Source organism: Panthera pardus, unplaced genomic scaffold (assembly GCF_024362965.1).
Source record: "Panthera pardus isolate Hobbes unplaced genomic scaffold, ASM2436296v1 HiC_scaffold_15, whole genome shotgun sequence".
Classification (NCBI taxonomy): Eukaryota; Metazoa; Chordata; class Mammalia; order Carnivora; family Felidae; genus Panthera; species Panthera pardus.
In genome coordinates this window covers 32,851,195-32,872,918 of record NW_026526710.1, presented here as the reverse complement: position 1 = coordinate 32,872,918, position 21,724 = coordinate 32,851,195, and the positions used below count along the sequence as shown (strand labels likewise).

The window sequence follows — 21,724 nt, the reverse complement described above, 5'->3', positions numbered from 1 at the left end:
ATGAAACATGCATCTCGTGTCTTCCATGGAGCCTATACAATGAGCAATTGCGAGGTTCTTTTTAATTTAAAAAACTCCACTTTAACTTCTTATTAGCAGCTGAGTTTGCTTCCCTAAGGAAACCTATCCCAAGTACTCAAAAAAGGCTGACTTCTTTGGTGGCTAATGCAAAGGTTGTGGCATGGGAACAGGTGATAGCAACATATTCATTAAGGCAGTGATGTGGGGGGTTTAATCTTTATCTGTTTATTCTCATTTAAAATATATTAAATTTTAACACAGCAGAAGCAGGAATTATACATGGCAGTCTAAAAATTAAAACACACACACACACACACACAAAGCAGAAAACAAACAGCAAACAAAACTCCATAGAAAACAAAAATTGACATGAACTAATAATATATTAAAATTCCATTTAGGTAAAGGTCTGAAAAATGTCACGTGTGCACACCTCTTACAGAAGATTTTTTTTTTCTTCAGTGTGCTACAGTTTGAGAATCTCCAAGCTGAATCAACTTTCTTCAACCGTGAGATTCTTAAAGAGGCAAATGGGTGTGGTCTGTTTCTTGTCTCCTCCTCCCGCCCCCCAGGAAACAATGGACCTCCAGTTCCACGGGGGCATATGCAGCTGACTGTGGGTGTAGGAAAGTTGGTGACTGTCTTTAGAAGTTGCTGGAGTCTCAGATATAGTCACTTTACACAAAACAAGTCAGGTCTGACCAGAAATCAGAATTGTTCAAACGACTCACAGCTACCAAGCTCCCTACTTGAGAGATGTTGCCTTTCAGTGCTGTGACTCTACAAAGATATAACCCAGCTGCACACCTGCTCAGAGAGAGCGTGGGGCCAACCCTCCTGAGGCCTCCTCGGAGCGGAAGCCAGGAGGGTTTGGGGCGGGAGGGTAGCTGGCCCACGAGCCTGTGTCAGGGGCAGGGCGGGTCTCCCTGTGCCCCCAAAGAGAGCCTGCCACACACTGCTAGCAGGCGCGGGTCCTTGGGATGGTCCGATCAGCTTCCGCTAAATGCCCAGGCTGAGTGTTCTGGTGCTCCTGGGCTCGTTGTGGGAGACACTGGGAGTGCCAACAAGAAACGATTCATGGGACAAAAAGGAGAATTAATGAATCGTGAAAACATGTGCTTATTATTATTATTTTTTTAAAGATTCACACTTTCCTGAGTAAAGTACACAAAAATCCCACATGAAGTCTTTTTAAAGCACCAGGCCTCTATCTCTTAGACTCACTGCACCCAGATGGCAAATCTGGGCCAAGCTCAGATGTTCTGGTGAGAATATTAACAGTGTATTGGGAATGCTGTTTCTCTTCATATTTTACCACTTGAGAGTTTCATGCTTGAAAAACGGGAAATGGTGAAGGAGAAAGCTGAAATGTGTATGTGTGGGCTTCTTTGGTCTGTTCGTTGCACCGCATCGGAGCTGAAAGGACCCCGCAGACGATAAAGATGTTCCTAAACCACACGCGGGCCTCTGCGTCCTTGGCATTGGCTCAGCCATCAAAACCCTCTGAACATCTCAACCACGACCACTTTAAAAGGTCCAGACTAAATATGGATATGACCATGGGGATATTAAAATCAAATTAACGTAGGCCAATCTTATTGCTGGGAGAACAGGTCCTGGTGCCCTGGCCGGTTCAGGCGGTGTGTTTATCCTCTGGCTTCTTGGCCTGAGAGAGAATCTTCTTCAGTGAGGTCCTGGGAATTCCTGAACATGAGGATAGAATTATAAATTTTCAGTGCTGGACCCAGCTTGATCTTCATCACCTTGACGATGTCCGTCTGTGTCAGAAGCAGGAAGGCTTTGCCATCGATCTGCTGCAAGTAAAGAAACACCATTTACCCTCTGGGAACTTTTGGGTGCTGAGCTGTGTGACACCGAACGGTTTTGTCCTCCCTGCAGAGCTCTCCAACGGCAGAGAAAGACGGCACCCTCTCCCACGGGGTCCCAACCTCTGCCCCGCTCTGTGCTGTCGCCCGAAACTCTGTTGAATATGAATTCAAGATACACTCACGGTTGCCAGGTTAAATTTCTACTCTTATGTTTCAAAAATCTTGTCCTGAATTTATATCAAGAACCTTAAAAATAGCCTGCTTTCATTCACCAAGTAAATCTCCAGGAATTTTTCCCAAGAGAACCGAGTTGCAATGTGTACATTCTAGTGTTATTTATTGGAAACAACCCAGCATTTCAAAAATGGCAGAAATAAATAAATTCTGGTACCGCCTCGGCTGGGGGACCAGGCAGTCACCGAAATTCATGTCTCAATGAAACACTTAATGATTTTAGCAAAGTTTTCATCCATGGTTAAGTGACAAAGCATGACATGATGATATAGAAAGATCTTAGCTTTAACCTGTAAAATTAAACCTGCACGACCACATGTATACATATACACAGTGAAAATACCTGAAGTCTTTATGCCAAACGTGAAGCAAAGTTAGATTTTTCTGGGGGAATAGTGGTTTGATTTTTGCTTTCTCCTTTGAACTTTCCTGCATTAAATTTTTTTTATATAATAAATGCTATAAGCAGAAATACATACAAAATAAATGTTTTATTTATTAACTTTTAAGACATTGTGGTCTGACATGTAATAGCTTTCCCAAGATTCATAGGATGGTGAGTGACCCCCATGCAGGCTTTTCCCACAGCAGACTGGGATCTGCTCTCAGAGTTTGAGTGGAAGGGACTGTGGGCGTGTCCGGCACCCACATCACCTGTTTACAGAAACTGGCGCAGAAAGATTGCTGGTTCTAGACCCAAGAAGACAGAATGAAAGGTTTTTCTATGGTAACACCCTTCCCTGAACCTAGCACTGTGGTTCTAACCCTTTTTAATTAACGGTACAAACTCGCAGTGTCAATGTCTCACTGAGGAAGTAGGGATTCCCCCAGGGACCCCAGTTTTGAAATCCAAGTTTAAAATGTAAGTGACAGGCTAAAGTTTTAAAGTTTTAAGGAAGTGTTAAAAGGCTTCCTGTGCATTTATGATAACGTCAGTTGAAGAATCATCCATTTAGAGAACAGAATACCTGGATCATTTTGCTACGCACTGAAACACACTAATCCTAATCTTTAAAGGTCTCCTCGAGGAAGTCTGTGTTTTACAGAAGAGGGATGAGACAGGTTAAGTGATCTGCCCATCGAGGGACTGCTGGTCATAAAAGCCAGGCGGGAGCAACTTGACCTGCAACTTGACCTGTGGACAAGGTGGGTCCTCGGCATTGCTTAATGTAGGGATTGACCCCTATGTGCAAGGCCAGGCCAACCACACCCGAGACCTGCTGGTCGAAACTCATGTTTCCATTGGCAGCTACACACACTGCTACCATACTGCCCTCTTCCATGATGCACAGTTACTGGGGAGGCCCGGCTCAGGGGGGTCCAGGACCGAGAATATTTTCCCTGATCCATTCATGCCCTGACCTCTACAGAGGGGGAGGATGTGCTACACACTGGAGTCTCTAGAAGTGTAGTTTTCTTGGAGACTTCTGGAGCCATGATGGCGGCTCTGGAATCACCCAGATAGAGGCCGGGATCTGACTGCCCTTTTCTTGCTGTGCCTCAGCTTCTTCATAGGTTCTTGTGAGGACCCAAGAACAGAGGTTGTAAAGTGCTTAGCACAGGGTCCAGCATAGGGCAAGCCCGCGATAAACAGTAACCACCATATCTGCACTATTATTCTGTAGCTGGTTTCTTCTGGGGTCCCTAGAGCTATGGCTACTAATTCCAGGAGAAACATTAAGCAGTTTGGTACATTCCCAACCAACAGGGGGGTAGGAAGCAGAAGCCCCAGGGAAGGATTTTGTGGCCTCTGCATTCTTCTTGGAGCAGGTGCAGAGCGGGGATGTACAGGAAGGTCCCACTCTCACCTCGGAGTAGACAAATCCTCTCCCCTCCCTGGGAGGGGGTTCATGGCGGGAATCCTTCCTCCTCAGTGGGACCTAAAGTCATCATGGTAGGGCCTTCACAACACATGTAAGGATTAAGTAATTGACATGTTCATTTATTCTTCCAGCAAACAGTCTACTTCTTGAGCACACTGTACGGGCCAAGCACCACAGCATTCTGTGCCAAAGCCCAGCTGAACGTAAGCAGGTCAAAGGGCCTGGGCCTGATGGCACCACTGGGCTCCTCCCTGCCCGGACCCCTTTATCCTGCCTACCCAGCCTGTTCTTATTTACACATACGTAGATGAAAACAAAGCACTTCTGGGTCCAGAAGTATGGAAATACATACAATTTTTTGCATTTCTTACCTCTTTCTTGAAGCACTTGGCGTGTTCTTCACAGCCCAGAAGAGACTGTACAAACTCAGCCACCTACAGTGCAAGATGAAAAGCCTGACTTAAAACATGCACCTGAAATAATTTCTTGGGTTGTAGTAATTCCATGTTTGAGTAAAATAGACTTCAAATCCCTCAAACGCTCAGGATTTAAATAGTAACTATCAAGTCACATTAGCATTTGCCAGCTCAGAAGTTAGACCAGCCCCCACCAGGATCTCTTCTAGCCTCTTATTTCCAGGCTGACCTACATCAGGTTATAGTTACGATGACAGTGACAGCCTCCTTTTGTGCAGCGCTGGCATTCTGGAACCTGCTCTCCTCTGATCCTCCTGTCCTGTCAGGGAAGGCAGGAGGGAGTGGCCTTGTGTGTAGCAGTCTTTACAGTGACTGTCAAGGATGAGGACCTGCCCATCTGGCCCTTGGGCAGCCCTGAGGCCCCATCTATCTGAGTCTTACCTGTGCCCAGCCAGCAACAGGGACTCAAGGGATCTATGCCGAGTGAGTTCCCTCATCAGGGACAATGAGGCTGAAGCCCGAGGAAGTTGAATGACTTACTGGAGGTCACACATGGCCGGGAAGTACCCCGGACGTTTTGGAAATCAGGTTTTTGGACTCCAGACCAAATCACTCTCTTCAACTTCATTTCCCATTCTTTTCCCCTCCCTCCCCAGCTACATATGCCCCCAGCTCCTTTTAATTAGAGAGACCCTACAATGACTTGGCTATAAGCACAGGAAGCTACTGAGTTTTCCCAGTTGGCGCTTTTAGGGAGCTGAGCCACCAAACATAATAAAGTGTAGACTCTCCACGACCAAAATGGCAAGAGGATTCTGGCCACCCTGGCAAGGTCTGGCATGGTTGCAGCACAGGGTGAAAGTCATGCCAGAAGGCAATAGTAATGAAACCTGGGAGGTAATGTGTATACGAGGAATGGCCTTGCTTTCTGTTTTGAATTTTTGGCTGTCTCGTGCTGACTGAATTGTGTGCACTTGACATTTCTCTCCCCGTCTAACGGAAAAGACCCACAAGAAGACGGGAGCTCAGGACCTTGTAACAACACAGTCTATAACCCACGAGCCCTAGGAGTCCCCAGCCCCCTGCAGGGAGATGACAGTGACACTGACCCTCCCCATACTTTGCAGAAGAGAACATCGTGGCGTTGGCGATTTCCGGCTTACAGGGCGGCCAGGAACCAGCACCCACAGGGCGAACCCAGGGCCTGACACCTGTATGCGCACCCTCGACTCACGGCTATATTTAATCTAATGCGTAGATTTCAGAACATCTTTTTCGGGCCAGTCAGCATGTTGGTGTCTGCTTTACTCACCTCTGATGCTGCAAGTGTGTTTTATCATGAGTCATTTACAGTCATCCTTCTAAAGTGCAGGATGATGAGAATTACAACAACAAAAAAGATCTTCCCAAACCAGCCAGAACGCTGCCACACAATGGCATCCTCAAGCCCTAAAAGCACCCAGGAGGCATTCCGGTTCTGAGCTGCTTCACTGGAGCTCCCGGTGCTCCACTCAGCCAGGAAGCTGAGCTTCTCTGTTGAGTTAATATGATTTGCCCTTCTTAGGTGGATACAAAGCATGGAGCTGAGGAAAGCCCTGGAATGCTGCCGGTCCAGCTGCAGAGACACAGTCACTGGGGCAGGTGACAGCAGGGGCTCAGAGAGTTTGTAGGGCCTGGGACGCTGCGAGGCGGGCGTAGGCCCCTTATTCCCTGGGCTGCTCTCTGGTCAAGTATACCCCGACCTCAGCTAGGCGTGAGGCCTCTGCTGGGTGCTGGGAGGGCAGGACCAGTGAGCAGGTCCAGCGTGAACATCCAATGAGTTTATGGTTCGATCAGAGGTGGGAGGATAGATGGAAAGTGGCAAGTAAGGACGGCTTACTACTCACACTGATACATGCTCAAATGCACTAAGTTCCAGAGGCGAGGTGGAAAGGCTATGGGTTCCTGGCAGGGACAGATGGCATCTCAGATGGGAACTCAGAAGAGGTGTGATGAGGGAGGTGGAAGCTGAGACAGGCACTGTTGGGTGGCAGTGTTTCTACCCCGGGGCGATTCGGGGTGGACAAGCAGAGAACACTTTCTCGGCACAGAGCCTCAGGGTCAAGGCCGAAAGCGAGAGGCACGGTGCACATGCTCTGAGCAGTGAGGAGTCCAGTTTGGCTAGAAATGCTGAGCAGAAGGGGAGACATGGGGACAGGGGTGGGTGGGGGTGAGGTGGCGGCCGTGTGGCTTCTGGTGTGGGTTCGCACTTCTACCTGCCAGCTGCAGGGAGCCCTGGAGTGGGGGTTCTCCATCGTGGCCACACCTCGGGATCATCCAGAGAGCTTCAAACACAAATGATGGCCAGCCTCAGGACACACAGACTCCAAATTAGCCAAGCTGGGCGGGACCCAAGCGTGGGGCATACATTTTCAGATTCCCCGGTTGACTCTCATCTGCAGGTGGGGCTGAGGACCCCGGCGCAAGAGAAGGCTTGAGAGAGGATCTGGCAGTGTTGGATGGACTGGGTAGGACATCAGCTGGGAGGCACTGAGGGCCTGGGGGCTCCACACGGGGCAGAGCACAGAGTTCAGGCAGGTGGCGCCGCAGAGGGAGAATCCAGAGATCTGCCTGCAGGCTGGGTGTGGGGCAAAAGGAGTCGGAGCCGGGTCCAGGCAAAGTGCTGAAGAGCGGGTTTCTCCAGGCCAGTGCTACTGACTGGTGGGGACCGATCATTCTTTGCTGTGGGGCCATCCTGTGTGTTGCAGGGTGTTTAGCAGCAAGCCTGGCCTCCACCTGCCGGGTGCCAGTTGCACCCCCACCCCCGCGCTGTGACAACCAGAAATGCGTCCAGACGTGGCCCACATCTACCTGTTAAAAGCCACAGCTCTAGGGGCGCCTGGGTGGCTCAGTCAGTTAAGCCTCTGACTCTTAGTTTTGGCTCAGGTCATGATCTCACGGTTTTTGAGTTCAAGCCCTGTGTTGGGCTCTGCGCTGACAGTGCAGAGCCTGCTTGGGATTCTCTCTCTCTCCCTCTCTCTGCCCCTCCTGTGCTCTCTCTCTCTCTCTCTACCTACCCCCCATTGCAAAAAAATAAATAAACTTAAAAAAAAAAACAAAAAACAAAGCCATGGCTCTAAAAGGAAGGTTTTCCTGAGATGGTTCTTCCACAGGAAAAGGGGCAGAACGTCAAGGCAGGAAAATTAAACATAAAGAAGCAGGAGTAGGAATTAGCGACAGATACACATTTTGTTGTATCTCAGTCACCAGCTCCTGTGGGAAAGCCCTGCCAGCAGTAGGGAGCCTGGGCTCTCCACAGTGAAGTGCTTTGAGAGAGGATCTTTTTAAAACACACGTTCCACAAACTTCTATTCATGGCAGAAGTGTGTGTTGCTTTGATGGTTTGCATCCGTTAAAATGTCCTTTGCTGGGAAAATGGGAAAAGAAGCACATTCCCCCCTCCTCAGCATTGTTAGCCAAGCAACCACTGTCCGTGTCAAAGGTGGACTGGATTTTTTTTTAACTTTTTTTTTTTAATGTTTATTTATTTTTGAGAGAGACAGAGTGTGAGCAGGGGAGGGGTGGAGAGAGAGGGAGATATAGAATCCAAAGCAGGCTCCAGGCTCTGAGCTGTCAGCACAGAGTCCGACGTGGGGCTCAAACTCACAGACTGCGAGACCATGACCTGAGCTGAAGACGGACGCTTAACTGACTGAGCCACCCAGGCGCCCCTAGACTGGATTTTTTTTAACAGGAATAAATAACTTGTCAGGGCAAAGAGGAGCAAAGGGGAAGCCGAGTGGCTCTCAGCTGGGCCCCGTCGCGACCCCTCCCTGCACTACCTCCCTAGGGCCTCAGGCGGCAGGGTGGCCACGGCCCCACTGCCTCACCACGTGTCTGGAATCCTCTGCCTCTTTGGAAAGAGACTGTGATTCTATTCAATCTGTCCTTCTCCAAAGTCAAAAACCAGTTCCATGAAATCTACTGAGGCCGACTTCTCTGGCCAGAATTTAAAAATATCCAAAGGCCTTGATCATTATTCAGTGTCATTATTCAGTACTGTTAGTATTTATTCACTCTAAGAATAAATTATATTTTGAGCTTTAATAGAAAGCCCATTTTGCTACAAACTTTAAATGTAAAGTGGTGAGCTATCTAACAAACCATAGAGTACTCTCAGAAAGTTTCCCTCACATGCTCCCCTTAAAAATGTGTTTACCTATTGGGCAAACGTGAACTATTCAGATGAGCGTGAACTCCATGAAATAGGAAACTACCATCTATTTGCCTGCACCCAAGATGGCTGTGTGGACGCGACTGCTTTTCTAAGGTGAATGCGCTACTGTTGGAGCCTGGGGGCGGTCGCCCTCCGCCTTGGCCCCAAGAAGCCCACCTGGTGTGGAGGCTGACTGGCGCTTGGTTCCCCAAGGGACCTCCTTCTCATTCCTCAAGGAACCTCATTCCTTGTTCTCAGGAGCGAGGCGTTCCTCAGCGAAAGCCCTGGCTTTGTTTTGGAAGGACAGGGAGTAGGTGAGTTCTGCGGATGACACAGCAGTTGGGAAAGACTAAGAAAGATGACCCTGTGCCAGCTCTCAGATGAGCCCATTACTTTCCCCAACTTACTTCCCCCGGCGACCTACTTTCCCTGGCATCCTCTTGGAGCTCAGCAGGCCTGTTTCCTTCAGTGGGGCTGCTGCTCCCTTAAATCTTTCCAAACGGTGGTGTTCTCTATCTTGCTGAGCCTGTAGCTGTGTGCCTGACTGCACTGGCTCCAAGTCCACTGGGGACCATGCTTCCAGCCCGGGTCTCATTTTTTAACAGTGGAATCTGTTATTTGCCCTTTTTTAAGGGCCCGATTGTATAAGGCTGCTATGCTTAGTTAGCAGTATCCTGAATTTTTCAAAACACTCCCTCCTGTTTAAAGATTGCTTTTAAAGCGACCGCCATCTTTTAAACTTAATGGACATTTAGGGAGCACTTGGTTGAGGCTATGGCGATTCATATGAGCTGCTTTAAAAAGCATTTTTGCACATAAGGAATAAAAGTGCCCATGTGTGCACCAAGCATACATGAACCGCACCTGTGGCTCTAAGGTGCACATGACCTCACCTCCTGCCCTCCCGTGACCACGCACACCTGGTAGGAGGGTTCTTCACAAAACACGCCTCCCCATTTATTCGCTCAGACACCTACTCTGCACAAGATACTTTACTACAATGACATAAAGAGACATAAAGATATTTTGGTTCCTACTCTTAAGCGCTTTTACTCTTTTACAGAATATTGCCATGGCCCACAGTCAGAAATACACATCACACTGACCATAACTCGAGTGTTTGCATAGACCCAGATGTTTCTAACAAAGGTTTCACAAAATAATAACCCTTGCTACAATATATGGTCTTTCATTCTAGAAGCACCACATTGACTTCATAGCCTACCCGTGTTTCTGTAAACACGGCTCTGGAAGAAACAGCCACAGTGACAAAGGAGTTAAAAGTCAGCTCCCTTGCTCTGGGCCACGTCACCAAGGCCCTGTGCTGGCTTCTCTTCACAAGTAACATGATGCAGCGAGGAGAAGGAGGTCTTCCTTCCCAGGCCAGGACAGCAGACGAAAGGGAACGTTCTTGCTCTTCATCTTCTGCCACAGGCAGACTCCTGCCTTGAGTCTCCCTGAATGGTCCTTAACACAAGGACACAAGTCTGTTTTCAATGTATCCTGACTCAGGCTCCCGTGGTTCCTCTCCAATACTTTGCCTAACGAGAACAAAACACAAAAGGATAGCACCCCCCTTTGTCTCCTCTTGCCCTGTACTGACTTTTCAAATCTTCACTGCCCTATCCCATTTCTAATGTGGTGTCTAAAATAGTCACAACCTCTATTGTTGGAACTCACTGGAATGCCCCCGAAGCGAACCCCATCGGAGAGTTGCCTTATTTTCAAAGATACAAACAGAACCGTCACAAAGCCCACTGTCAATCCACCCAAGATTCTTCTTGAGACCCTATTTTGTTCTGGGAAACGTGCTACAAGAGCGTGAGAATACAGAAAGAAATTTAGGATGTGGTCCTTGTCCTCACGAGCATTTGGTTAGGGAGATTTCAAGATTATGATATATTATACATTAGGAGATAAGCCAAGTGGTTTCTCTGAAATGCATCCCTGAGGGAAGTCATGGGTACAGAAGCATCACGACAGAAGCACTTTATGAACACAGCCTTACGGATGGTTTTACTTTTAACATAGAAAGTTCTAAGGCCTCTTTCAGCAACAGAAGGCTGGGGCTCCATGTATATCCATTACGAGAACTCGGGAACTGTGACCTTGCCCTCCTAATAATCATTGATGGCACCCTCGGTCTCCCCCACAGCAAGACCCTCCCTTTTGAGGCTCCCCTTTCCTGCTGAGACTTGCCCTGTGACCACTACTGCCTCTCATCACTCCACCCCCTCGCTTTCCTTCAGTGCCAGACTTGGGAGTCGTCAGATCCGAGGTCCCATAAACTTCCCAGTCACTGCTTAATTTTCCTAGAACGGAGGTTCTGTTCTCTTTGGATGATGGTCCCCTTGAGACGTTAATAAAAGCTCTGGCGCTCCTCTTAAGGACAAGAAATACACATATTGTACACATTTTTTCCAGATTCCCCAAAGCCCAATTCCACAGCCCCAGCCAGGAGCCCCGAGCTACATCTGCTGTCTGTGCCCTGCTGAATGGAACACTCACCACCTGCCGCCCCTGACACTTCTCTTCCGTGGACTTGCTCCACCACCGTCGTCCCCACTGACCTCCATCCTTGACGGCTCTCCTTGGATGATCATGCCCTCCGTGAGGGCTTCCTCAGCGGGCCCCACCCCCCCATCCATTACTGACACCTCATCCGGTATTTCCGCCCCCGGGAATGGTTGTCGCACATCCACTGCTGTAATGGAATCTGCAGGGACCTCTCATTCAAAAAAGATGGGGTCTCTCTCCCAAAGTTTCATTTCGTTTGATGGCACCACTGCTTTCCCCTTCATTCAGGTGAACTCTACGGACCGTGTAGCTCACATACCGCCATCCCAAGTCCTAAACCGTGTGGTGCTGCGTCTACAAATGGAATCACATTTGGCTCATTTCACTTCTTCACCTTCAATAGCTGATCTATTTCACCGTGTTGTGTTACGGCTTTCGACTTTAAAACGTCTGCCGACTCTGGGTGGTTTTGCCCATGGCAGCTCCCGGCGCAGGCCCAGATGATTCTACACCAGGAGCGTGGCGGTGCCCGCTGGTTGGTCCCTCTCCTCCGCCCCTTCGCAGGCTTCCTCCTTCCGCAGGTGAGTGTGATTCTCATGCCCCCGAAGCACCATCTTCACAGGTGATTTTCTGCATGAGAACCTCAGGCGGCTCGTACTGCCAGTGCCCGGCCTCACACCGGGCGCACCTTCCCCAACCCAGGGCTCTTCTGTCTGTGCCCCAGGTCCGCAGGGTGCTTGGTGGGTAAGACGTCAGCTTAGGACCTGGCTCTGCCTGTGGGGCCCTGAGAAGTGACTTAGTCTCTAGGTGCCTCAATTTCCCTGTCTGTAAAATGGGCAAAATAAGAGTCCTTGTCTCACTATCAGTACCTTCATAGTGTTAATAGCATCATCAATGTTAGTAAAGGATGCGCTCGCTGTACATATGCTATCTGTGCACACGTCATACTTCCATGCAACCTTCCGTCTTTCCTTGTGACTGGAATGGTCTCCGTTCTTTTCTCCCCTTGGATATGTTCCACTTCTGTTTCAAAATCCAGCCTATGATGCCTTTGTCCTTCAACATTCATTCAACAAACATTACTGGCTTATCTACTAACTGCCAGGTATAGTGAGACGTTCTCAAGATACATATCAAGTGAGTGGAATAAGGTCTCTACTCATCTGGTCAAGGGTCGGACAAGTGAGCATAGGTCAGTGACAGAAGATTCTCTGAGGAAAAGGGGGGTGCGGAGAGGCTCCTGCAGGAGGTGAGCACTGCGCCGCTGGCTGGCAGAGTAGGAGGGGCTACCTGGGGCAGGGGTATAAAGCGTGCCAGTGTGAGGACCCCACGTGGGGGCTGCAGCCCAGCGCGGGAGAAGCGCGAGGGGCGCGTGGGCAGGGAGGACGGCCCACGCAGGTTCTAAGGCCCGCGCAGCCGAGGACTCCGTTTGGGGAGCCGGGATCGTGTCAAGGTAGGCACAGACACACCCAGAGCTCACACCCAAGGTGTCTCTTCCGTGGTCACCCACTGGCATGTCTTGGCTGCTCTGTGAACGTGGGGCCGGGGGCTGGATGCGGGTGGCTGCCCTCCCCGGGACATCGGCCTCGGCACAACGGCGATGAGGCGAGGGAAGAGAAGCCACTGTCACTCTAACTTAAAACGTGGTACAACCTAGTGAATGGCTTGAAAGTCAGGAACCAGGGATTGCCGCCGAGCTGTCAGGGGAGCTCCCCATCACGTGCAGGGCTGTTACAAGGCCAAAGCCGCACACGACTGGATCACAGACACGATAGGTTTTGACTTAGTTGGCTTGGTCGTGAAGCTGCTGCACGCTTTGTAAACCAGTAAAAGGTCATCAGCAAGGGGCAGGGGGGCAGACCCCGCATACTCTTTAAGGAACGGGACCACGTTTAGTCGCCACCGGCTGGCATATTCGGTCAACTCTCCGTTACCAGTGCCACGGGGGCACTGGAGGGATCGGAAGGAGAGGTGGGGCGGCGGGGTGTGCTGGGGAAAGCCCCCGCTGCTCCAGGTGGGTTTTGTGAGGTGCCCGGGAGGAGGCGGAGGGAGCAGCGTTGCCCCAAACCTCAGCCTCCGTACGGCCTTTGCCACCTGCGCCTCGTCCGAGGCTGCGAAGGAAGGCCGAAGCCAAGGTTAAGTCGAGCTGATTGCAGAAAGTGCTCAGTGAACATTCTGTGACTAACTTCACTCCAGCTCTACTGTTATCTTGTCCTCAGAGCGACCCACGGTTTTCCTTCATTTAAAAAAAATTAATTAAGGCCTGACTAGTGGAAATAATACCTTTATTAAGAGAAATGTCAGAGAGTGTATTCCTTAAAAGAAAACTGCTTTACATATGAAGCATTTCTGCAGCATCACAGCAAGCAATGAGACTTACCTGATCCTTATTAAAAAGCAACATTGTAAGGAACATTTATATTAAAGTTGGATCAATTTTCCCATGTGTACCGCATCTTATGCAAAGTTGTGATCTAATTCACTTTAAAATCCAACCTAAGGCTAACCGATCATCTGTGGCTTCAAGTAGACAAATGGGCAGCACACAACTGCTCAGTAATGAGAACAAGTGAATCCTCTGGGGCCCTCCAGGTGCCCCTCAGCACAGAACAGAACATCCCGGGGGCGGGGGCTCCCCAGACAGGATGCCAGGGTGCAAGCCTAAGATGCTTATACACGTGTGCTTCCGTAAAGTAAATCTGTGATGTGGGACTGGAGGCTTGGGCCGATGGTGGTGGGGAACAGAGGTGGTTCTGGGATACCTCGGGGGAGAGGCCCAAACCAACTGGGCTTTCCTCACTCTCTCCAAATCATGCCCGCCTTCTCCCTTAAGTGTGGATCTTAGATTTGCTGCAGCGGATTCAGCGCCTAGGAGAAACCCTCAGCAGCCTGGCACGCTCCCTCCAGGCCCCAGAGCAGCCCCGCTCACCTCGTCCACTGTCCACCGGGCCACCTCGCCTGCCTGGATGTTGGCCACGCCTGGAAGCAACTTGCAGTGCTGCTCCCTGCCGAGTGGAAGGTCCCGGAAGGGGTGGGCCGACATGGAGGACATGAAGACGGACTGGTGCAGCGCCTGCTGTGTCTGCTCAGCGGAATATTCTGAAAGAGAGGCGGGGAGTGAGCCGCACACAGAGCGCCGCCTGGGTCAGCCCCTCCGCCTGGGGGGCCCAGAGTCAGGATAGGACAAGCGCAGGCTCAGTGGGGACCCTGGCATTCCTGTCGCTTGGCATCATCGCCGGGAGGAGTCCCCAAGCTCGGCCCATGCCAGTTTCAACACAACTGTCGTGAGAAATGGACCTTATATAAGGCCCAGGTGACTCTGGCTATTTGCTAAGCAAGGTCAAATAATATCTACGAGACACTGCTTGATGCCAACCAAGAGTTAGCCTGTCACTGCCACTGGCCTCTCTCTCCCTATATCAGGAGTCAGAGGAAGCACAGAGCCTCACGGAGTGTGGCTATTAACTGCATCTGCACACCGACCCCTCTGGGATGTGTGTGCACACAAACAGCGACTTCTTCCTGGCGGCCGCCTCCCATGGCTCCAAAGACACAACGAGCCCAGGTCCACATCTGGCTTCATAAGTCCCCTGGGGGACACTGAACATGGAATGCGGCTCAGGGTCCCCGTGAGAATCTGGGTGGCAGCTGCCGAGATAGCTCCCCGCAGGACACGACGATCTCTCGGGACTTGCGGAAAGCGGCCGCACTGCGATGTGTATACCCTGACCCAGGTGCTCTTAAATGGGCGCTCTCTCTTCAGAGAAAAAGCTCTGAATGAGCCGTGTTCCGGGACACGAAGGGTGGCGCTGCTTGCTTGCTCAAGACTATCAGTAAGGGGTAAGACCTCACTTCTGCCTCTTACTTCTCCCCAGGCTTAAGGAACTGGTGTTCCACCTTCAGGAGTGACTTTACTCTTATGTTATATCCCAACATGTAGATGGAGGCAGAGATCTCAATCCTCTAATTATTTGCTTTGAATTTATAAATGGATGCAGAGCAAAATCATCCCAGAGATTTTGGAGAACACGCGTGCCTTTACGATGTCATTTGAAAAGGCACTTTCAACACACATTAGCAAAATAAACCCGTTGATATTTTTAAGATACTTTGAAAAGGAAGACCACACACACAAAATGCTGTAAGCTTTCTAAAAGTCTACCTTTCCCGATGCAAATGACAAGTTAAGTAAGCAGGAGCCACGCGATGTAAAGTCTATTATGATGGTTTGTCTTTTACTAACAGAGTCTGAAAAGCTATTATGCAAATACTTCTACCTCAAATTAATTACAGTTTTTAGTAGGTGAGGCTGACCTGTACCATGCATGGTCACACAGTCATACCCGTTAGTAGTCAAGAGGTTCCAGGCTAGAAGGAGCCCATCTGTCACTACCCTGACTGCTTGGCACAGACATCCTACATAGTTACCAACGCTTGCTGTCTACACAGATAAAGAGGCAGCGAAACTGCGGCCTTCTCCTAAATTCTTATGCTCCAGTTGCAAGAGGCAGCAAGTTCATCTCTAAATGCTGATTGTCCAACACTGACCTTTTTAGTATGTAAATAGGTTATCTCCCTCCATGTAGTCCAGCCAACAGTAAGTACGACTGCCGGCTCTGAAGGGAAACTTCACACCTTCTTTGAAAAGCCAGTATGTTTACAAACGTGAATGTTCTTTAATGAAGGTGTCAGGTTGGACAAGGAGCATGGACCAAACCAGCCCTGAAAACCCATGGCAGAAACATCCCAGAACAAGTCTGCAGTCAAAGCCACACAGTCACTGAGGGCTTTCCTGGGAACCAAAGAGTTAAAGCTATGTGTTTAGAGGGATTAAGACCTGAGCCAAAGCTGGGCTTTATTCTGGAAAAGAATCACTGCATCAATCAATTGGTTGTTTTCGCTGAAATAGCGTGGACTTAAAAAAAAATAAAAAATCACATCTATATCTCAAAACCCATGCCCTGGGTAAATCAATCATGTATAGTTTCCAAAATGTATAGGACTCTGAGAAGACACAATTAACGAGCCTTATATTTCGGAGGTGCAAAGGTGTTGAGTGATGGTGATTAGATTCCTGTGATTCACAAATAAAAGCTGAAGGCATTAAAAATGTAAAAGAACCACTGTGCTCCCAAGCAAGAAAATTTTCCACACTGTAATTTTGGAAGCAAATTGCCTTGGGAGCCAAGGGGTCCCCTTGGAAATACATCTAATGTGTGGTTGCCAGCACTGACCAGCCCTGGGGCTCCTTGGTATGCTGCCTCTCATGGCTCTGGGCCCTGGGAGACAGGAGCCATCGGTCAGCTCAAGAAATAAGATGGTCCACAGGTTACAATGAAAGGTAGAGAGCTCCAGCTGTATCTTACGCACTTGAACTCAGGAGGCTTTATGCTGTCTATGGCTTTTGAATTCAGTTAACTGTGTCCGTATTAGATCAAACTATTTGATTGAAGGGAGGTGAAAGCCAAATTTCTCGAAGGACGAACAGAACTCAGTGGAGAATAGGTTCTGTGGCACAAAGTGAGTCGTGCCATGGCAGTGGGGACAGGTCTGCAACCATCTTGCTGGGGTGCCCACTCCCCCAACCGGCTTGGAGTTTCCATGGGTATAAAGGGCTCCTGTCTGTGTACCTACAACCTCACGTTTTGGGGAATGCTTGCCAGAACCAGTTACATGCTAAGCACAAATAATATTCTACTCTTATCAACTTTACAAAATGAAATGGGAAGACTGACAGTTGAGGCTTCCTGCTCAAAAAGACAAGAGTTAGGTTAGGGAGGGAGTCTGTGAGCAGGGAGTTTGGAAGAACCAGTCTGCCAACTCCAAGATACAACTGGAATTGGGAACGCGTACCACCCAGAGCTGGTGGGAGGGGAAAGGGAAATGTGCATAAGGCCATAGTGTGGTCCCCAGCATGCTGTAACTAGTCATTAAGTGGTTGAGTGCTACTTTAAACTTGACTGTAAGCTCCTTGAGGTCAGGATTGAAGCTCTATGAAGGGATGATGCATTATCTCATGTTAACACAATCCAAGACTAATTTTCCAGTAGTAACAGAAGACAGAGGATACATTTTGGAGAGTGTTTTATGGTGGTTGTTTTGCCTTCTTTTACCATTTTCCAGGTCCAATTTCTTCAAAGCTGATGATTTCGGGGTGAGATCTTCATGTCTAGCTGAGAGAATGCTAGGATGGGCTTGCCTCAGAGGACTGCGGCACGGTGGGGGGTGGGGGAAGGGAAGGGTCCACATCAGCTTGCTTAGTGGTGAAACCTGGTCCCCACACAGTTGCTGAGCGACCTTGGATGAGATACTCAGCTCCTATGTAGCAAGGTTTTTTAATTGGGGTAATGATAACACTGACATCCCACTGAGTTGTTGGAATTAAAACAGTTTCTGGAGTATAATGAATATTCAAATCATGTCAGATATTACATTACTGTTACAAGTGTGGTAAAAGAGACAAGCTCAAATGGAGTTGCTTGCGGTCAGGCCCACATCAGCAAACCAAGAGTTCATACCGAACCTAATTTCCTAGTTTCCTAGTTTCCACCTCTCCCAGGAATATAATCTCAACCAGTCAGTCTGGAATCTCCTGGTGAGGTAATCTGCCTGACACATCCCTGCCATCCCCCAAACAAAGGTGACTTTACCTGAAACAGTCTGCCTTTGCTTGTCCCTGCCCCCTTCTGCCTATAAAAATCTCCCACTTTGTACAGCTCTTTGGAGCTCCTTTCTATCTGCTGGATGGGAAGCTGCCCAGTTCACAAATTACTGAATAAAGCCAATAAGATCTTTAAAACTTAAAGTTGAATTTTGGATTTTCTGTTATTTATTTATTTATTTAAAAAATTTTAATGTTTATTTTATTTTTGAGAGAGAGAGTGAGAGAGAGCAGGGGACGGGCAGAAAGAGAGGGAGACACAGAATCTGAAGCAGGCTTCAGGCTCTGAACTGTCATCACAGAGCCTGACACAGGGCTCAAACTCACGAACTGGGAAATCATGACCTGACCTGAAGTTGGATGCAACTGACTGAGCCACCCAGGTGCCCATTTTTATTTTTAAAGTTTTTAATTAAAAACAAAATTTAAATGTTTAATTTGAGAGAGAGAGACAGAGAGAGGGAGGGAGTGTGTGCGTGTGTGTGCATGTGTGTGCACAAGTGGGGGAGGGGCAGAGAGAGAAGAGAGGGAGAGAGAATCCCAAGCAGGCTCTGTGCTGTCAGAATGGAGCCCAACTCGGGGCTCGATTTCACAAAGTGTGAGATCATGACTTGAGCCAAAATCAAGAATTGGATGCTTAACTGACCGAATTTTGTTTTTAAACATAAGATATAAAGATTTTTTAAGTTCTAACAATAGTGAATGTTCAGACATATAAAATTTCCAAAGCCCGCATGGCTGGATATGCCTAAAACCTATGAAAGCTGAAATTCAGCTGAAACCCAGGATCTCCAGGCCATGTTCTGATTTCACACCCAAGTGGTCCTGAAAGGACAGAGTAGTGGTCACGAAGATCACGTGCAGAATCCCGCTGGAAGGCGATGAGTGTGGGATCCCTGGCCACCGGTGATGCTGGGTAGGGCATCTGTTGCCCAGGCAGGCTGGTGCCAATGTGCAGCAACAGGGTAACATGGTTAAAATGCGTGCAGCCTGCCAGCTTTGAAATTATGTGGCTCTTGACAGACTTTTAAAATGTGGGGTGATTTGCATTATTTTAAATTCCGCGCATAAAATTAGACTTTTGAAAATATCCACTTAAAAATCTGCATACATTTTTATGAAATGTGAACATGCTGATTTTAACTTTTTACCAAGCCCAGCACAGCTCATGTCATATTAGATAGATACTCCCTGAATGGTTGCTAATAAATTAAAAAGCGCAAGCCAATGATGAAAGTATATGCTGTCTTCAGAAACTATTATCAAATGAAAAGGATCAGGTCATTCGGTCTTGGGGCTCTTGGAGTAAGCAGAGCCATCTAGATTCGAAGAGGGTGCCCGCCATGAACAGGGGACACAAAGGGTCTTTCTAACCGGGTAACTTACGGACTGCATCCCTCAGGCCCGACATCCAACCCACTGTCCACCTAACACAGCGGAGGGATATGGGCTGCTTCCCAGTTACACGGCCTCCCTGCAGCAGTGATTCCCAGCCAGCTCCCCTAAAGGTCAGCCAAGAAAACTCAGCCTGCGAAAGCAGCCCCCCTACTTACAGGTTTTAAGATTTTAATTAATCAAAATGCCTTTTGCACCAGAAAAGGAAATGCATGCATAATCCTGGCTTTGCCTTTAACACCAATGAGTGAGTGACAATAGGGAAAGACATCCCTACATTTAAAATGTCTGTCCTATTCCAGAAAACAGAGCACGTGATATCTGTCACCTCCGTGGTTTGCCATTTGTAGAATAGTTTGGAAGAGGTTTTTTTGCCTCTGTTTTTCTCTCGGTGTTTCTTTTGGGTGTTTTGAACTTAAAAAATTTATAATGACGGGCTTAAGGATTCCAGTCAAGTCGCTTCAAGGTTTGGAGCATCGCCCGTTCCCACGGCCAGGGGGTTCAGCCGTGTGTGTCCAGTGCCAGGATACGGGACGCCCTAAGTAGCGTACCAGGGGACTTGGCCGTGGATCGGCATCCACTCAGAGAGGAGAAAATAATCCCATCTCCAAAAACGTTAAGTCATTACTTTTCTTGCAGAGGCAGTAAATGGTTCGACTCCAATGGACTCCCCGAGGAGACCAGAGTCTCTCTGCTCTTCAATGGGAAAACCCTCGCTGGGCACAGGCCCTCTTCTCCCAGTCCACGGGGACAGCCAGCTCAGGCCGGTTGTGGACGCCGCGTGACTCAGGGGCTGCCTCTCGGGTGAAATGATCAAACAGACGCATGACTGTGGTGTACAAGCACGGTCTGCCTCCCCATTCCACGGACTTAAACAAAGTCTGGAGGATTTAGAGACAAAAGGTTTTTAATTCATCTGAAAATAACATGAAAGTAGGTCCCTGATTTCTTCTCTGCCCCTCTGGTTCTTCCAACTTCTGCTCTACCCCACAAAGGGAGAAAAATCCTTTATGGAAATGTTCTTTAAAAATATGGCTGTTTCTTCACAAAAGCGCACACAACAAAACTGTAGCAAGTGAGTCATAAATGGTAACCAGAGGCTGCATGGCTGGGTCTCAGGTTATTTTTAATCCCACTAAAAACAGAGACCCATTTCACAAGCAGCCTTCTCTTCAATGAAAGGGGTAGCAATTCTATTGTGTTCTCTGTTCCAAAAAGGAGGAAGCAAAAAAAAAAAAAAAAAATTGCCAAGGGTCCCCATATCTGATTACGTTTTCTCTGGCCTACTGCATAATCCGTGACAGTCCCAGACTGACTTTCCTCAGTGTACCCAGCACTCACTGAGAAGTTACTCTGCCTGCAGCACCGAGCTCCAGGAGTGGCTGCTCCTGGAGGAGCAAGGAAATGTTCAAAAGGGGCTTGACAGTTTGCAACATTTTTTCTTCCCGTGATCCCTTTGTTTCTAGGTCTCTGTTCTTAACATGCTTGGAGCCCTCATTTCTATGCTACCTCGTCTCCTCCTGATTTTAATGGGGTTTGACTCACTCAATCCTTTCTCATTTCTATTTTCTTACCTCCCAGTTTCCCCAAAATGAAAGTGAAAAGCAGAACAACGGGATCCCGAACACCATTGGTGAGACAACCATGCCATCCCTGCTGTGTGGGAACACACCCGAAAAGGCATTCAGTTCCCAGCGGGAACTTGGCCCACTGCTGGTTCCTAACCGTGACTTACATTACTACTAAAACAAGTGGGGCGATTGGTCTGCTGACCCACGTTCTACTCCTTAATAACCATGTTATTTGGAATCCATACATTTTTATCTGCAGAGTGCTTTAGGATTGTGGTTATTAGTCCTCCCTCATCACAAACCCGTTTCTTCTGTATTGGTTTTACATGAATGTGGGAGACAAAGCACAGAAATGTCAGAGATTGTTAGGGACTTCCCAGTGGCCTTATCAACAGAATCAGGAGGATGAAGAACCCTGCATGTTCTAGATCTGTGTACTGTCCGCAAAGCAGCCACTGGCCACATGTGGCCATGCAATACGTAAGATGTGGACAGTGCAAACTGAGATGCGCTGTAAGTGCACATGTCCTGGATTTTGATGACTTAGTACAAAAAAAAAGAATGTAAAATCCGTCCTTCATTTTTTTTTTTTTTTTTGTAATCTTGATTTACATGTTGAAATGATATTTCGGATATGGGTTAAATAAAATGGCATCCAAAATTAACTTTCCTTGTTCCTTTTGTTATTTTAAATGTGGCTACTAGAAAACTTGCAGCTCGCACGTGGCTAGTGTTGTATTTCTATTGGACGGTGCAGTCTGGAAGAGTGATGACTCATGGCGTCTCTCAAGATCCACACTTGGTGCAGGAAGGGCTGGGTGGCTGAATGGAGTTAACGTGACTCATGTTGACGCGGTGACAATGAAGCTCCAGGCAGCCTGCATCCCACCCAGCCCCCGGCAACCGACAACCCTGAGAGAGGGGGAAGACAGAAGACCTGAGATTAAACACAGCCCACTTGGGTGGGGGAGTGCTGCTGGAGACGGCTGCCCGGGCTCCGGTGTTGGCGTCACGGATTACTGGCCGTGACACTGGAGCTGTACGTTGGTCTGGCACACAGTG

At 48.5% G+C, this 21,724-nt stretch overlaps 1 protein-coding gene across 2 annotated transcripts in view; it reads right to left on the bottom strand.

Moving 5' to 3' along the window:
• Positions 1-221: 221 nt before the first annotated feature.
• L3MBTL4 (L3MBTL histone methyl-lysine binding protein 4) overlaps positions 222-21,724 on the bottom strand; it is a 442,113-nt gene continuing 420,610 nt past the window's right edge. Inside the window, exons 17-19 of one of the 2 annotated variants that reach the window (XM_019418424.2) lie at positions 13,965-14,134; positions 4,279-4,341; positions 222-1,835 (exon numbers count right to left, since the gene is read on the bottom strand). In XM_019418424.2, the coding sequence (XP_019273969.2) occupies positions 1,668-1,835; positions 4,279-4,341; positions 13,965-14,134 (401 nt within the window). In that variant the 3' untranslated portion in view covers positions 222-1,667. Of the gene's footprint in view, positions 1,836-4,278; positions 4,342-13,964; positions 14,135-19,980; positions 21,575-21,724 lie in introns of those variants that run through there. The other variant, XM_019418425.2, reaches the window with a different exon arrangement.